This window comes from Empidonax traillii, unplaced genomic scaffold (assembly GCF_003031625.1).
Source record: "Empidonax traillii isolate 1590-97213 ecotype Southwest subspecies unplaced genomic scaffold, ASM303162v1 scaffold2017:size42594, whole genome shotgun sequence".
Lineage (NCBI taxonomy): Eukaryota > Metazoa > Chordata > Aves > Passeriformes > Tyrannidae > Empidonax > Empidonax traillii.
Window position 1 is genome coordinate 19,597 of NW_020957210.1, and position 1,649 is coordinate 21,245.

Here is a 1,649-nt window from a genome sequence, read left to right on the forward strand (position 1 = left end):
GCACGTACGCGCTGTACGCCGCCTCCTCGAACACCGGCGCGTTGTCGTTCACGTCCGACACCTCCAGCACCAGCTCCGCCTCGCTCCACAGCGCCGGCCTGCCCCGGTCCCGGGCCACCACCGTCACGCGGTGCTCGGACGCCTGCTCGCGGTCCAGCGCGCTCGCCGTCACCACCTTGTACGAGCCGCTCGAGGACGCCACGATCGACAGCGGCGCCTCTCCCGACAGCTCGCACGACACCTCACCGTTCTCGCCGGAGTCGGGGTCGTTCACGTTTAGCAGGGCCACCACGGTGCCGACCGGCGCGTCCTCAGGTACGGGGCTCGACAGTGACAGAATTGTGATCTCGGGCCGGTTGTCGTTCTCATCCGTTACGTCTATCTGCACTTGACAGTGTCCAGTGAGCCCGCCTCCGTCCCTCGCCTCCAGGCCAAAGCTGTATTTACTCTTCTCCTCAAAATCAAGGAGCCCCTCAGTCCTGATCTCACCACTCTCTTTGTCGATAGAGAACAAGTCGCGGATCCCGGCCGGGACGTTGCCGAAGGAGTAGGAAACCCTCCCATTGGACCCCGCGTCCGCATCCATGGCCCGCACCTGCAGAACCAGCGATCCCGCCGGCAGATTCTCCGCCACTCGCGCCTCGTAGACACTTTTGCTGAACACGGGCGGGTTGTCGTTTGCGTCTGTCACGTTGACACGAACTTGAACAGTCCCAGACCTCCCAGGGTCCCCTCCATCGGTTGCCGTTAACACAAGCTCAAAGGAGCTCTGCTTCTCCCGGTCCAGTGTGCTCTCTAGTACTAACTGCGGCTGCTTCTTTTCACCCGTGATCTCCTTCATGGCCAGAGTGAAGGATGGATTGCTACTGAGTTCATAAGTAATCAGGGAATTACTTCCCACGTCCACATCTTGTGCCATCTCCAGAGGAAAACGGGAACCTGGAAGTGTCCATTCACCTATCTCGAGGTCCAGGGCATCCTTGCTGAAGACTGGGGAGTTGTCATTCACATCCTCAATGGCCACTTCGACACGGAAAAGATTGAGCGGGTTGTGCACCAGCGCCTCGAAGCTGACGGAGCAGGACGCCGACTCGCCGCACAGCTCCTCCCGGTCCAGCCTCTCGCTCACGTACAGGTTCCCGTTCTCCTCGTTCACCGTGAAGTATTTCAGCTGCTTTTTGCCGGCAGACGCCACCCGCAGCTTGCGCGCCGGCAGCTCGTCCGGACTGAGCCCCAGGTCCCGTGCCAGCGGCCCCACGAGCGAGCCTGTGGGCAGCTCCTCGGGGATGGCGTAGCGGAGCCGCTCCGGCGCCGCCCGGCAGCACAGGCACAGCAGCACAGCGGGCAGCAGCAGCGCTCGCCCGCCGGCCGGCCCGCGCCTCTGCCTCCGCCCGCCCGCCATTGTCGCCAGCGCCGGCTCTCGGCACTCGGACGGCTCCTGCCGCTGCCCTGCCTGCCTCGCAGCCGCTCCAAGCAGCGAGCGCAGGGGCCGCCGCCGCCGCCTCCTCGGACGCCGCCGCTGCCCGCTCTGGCCGCCTCTCGCCTCTGCTGCCCGTGCCGCTGCCGCTCTGGCCGCCACTGGCCGGGCGAGCGAGCAGCCTGCGGGGGCAGGACGCTGCGGCGGCGGCGGCTGCGGCTCCAGCGCCGCT

General features: G+C 65.7%; 1 protein-coding gene across 1 annotated transcript in view; it reads right to left on the minus strand.

Annotated features, from left to right (window-relative positions):
- LOC114071427 (protocadherin gamma-B3-like) overlaps window positions 1–1,649 on the minus strand; it is a 5,078-nt gene that overhangs the window by 2,855 nt on the left and 574 nt on the right. Inside the window, exon 2 of the mRNA XM_027909257.1 lies at window positions 5–1,647. Coding sequence (XP_027765058.1) covers window positions 5–1,647 — 1,643 coding nt within the window. The remainder of the gene's footprint in view (window positions 1–4; window positions 1,648–1,649) is intronic.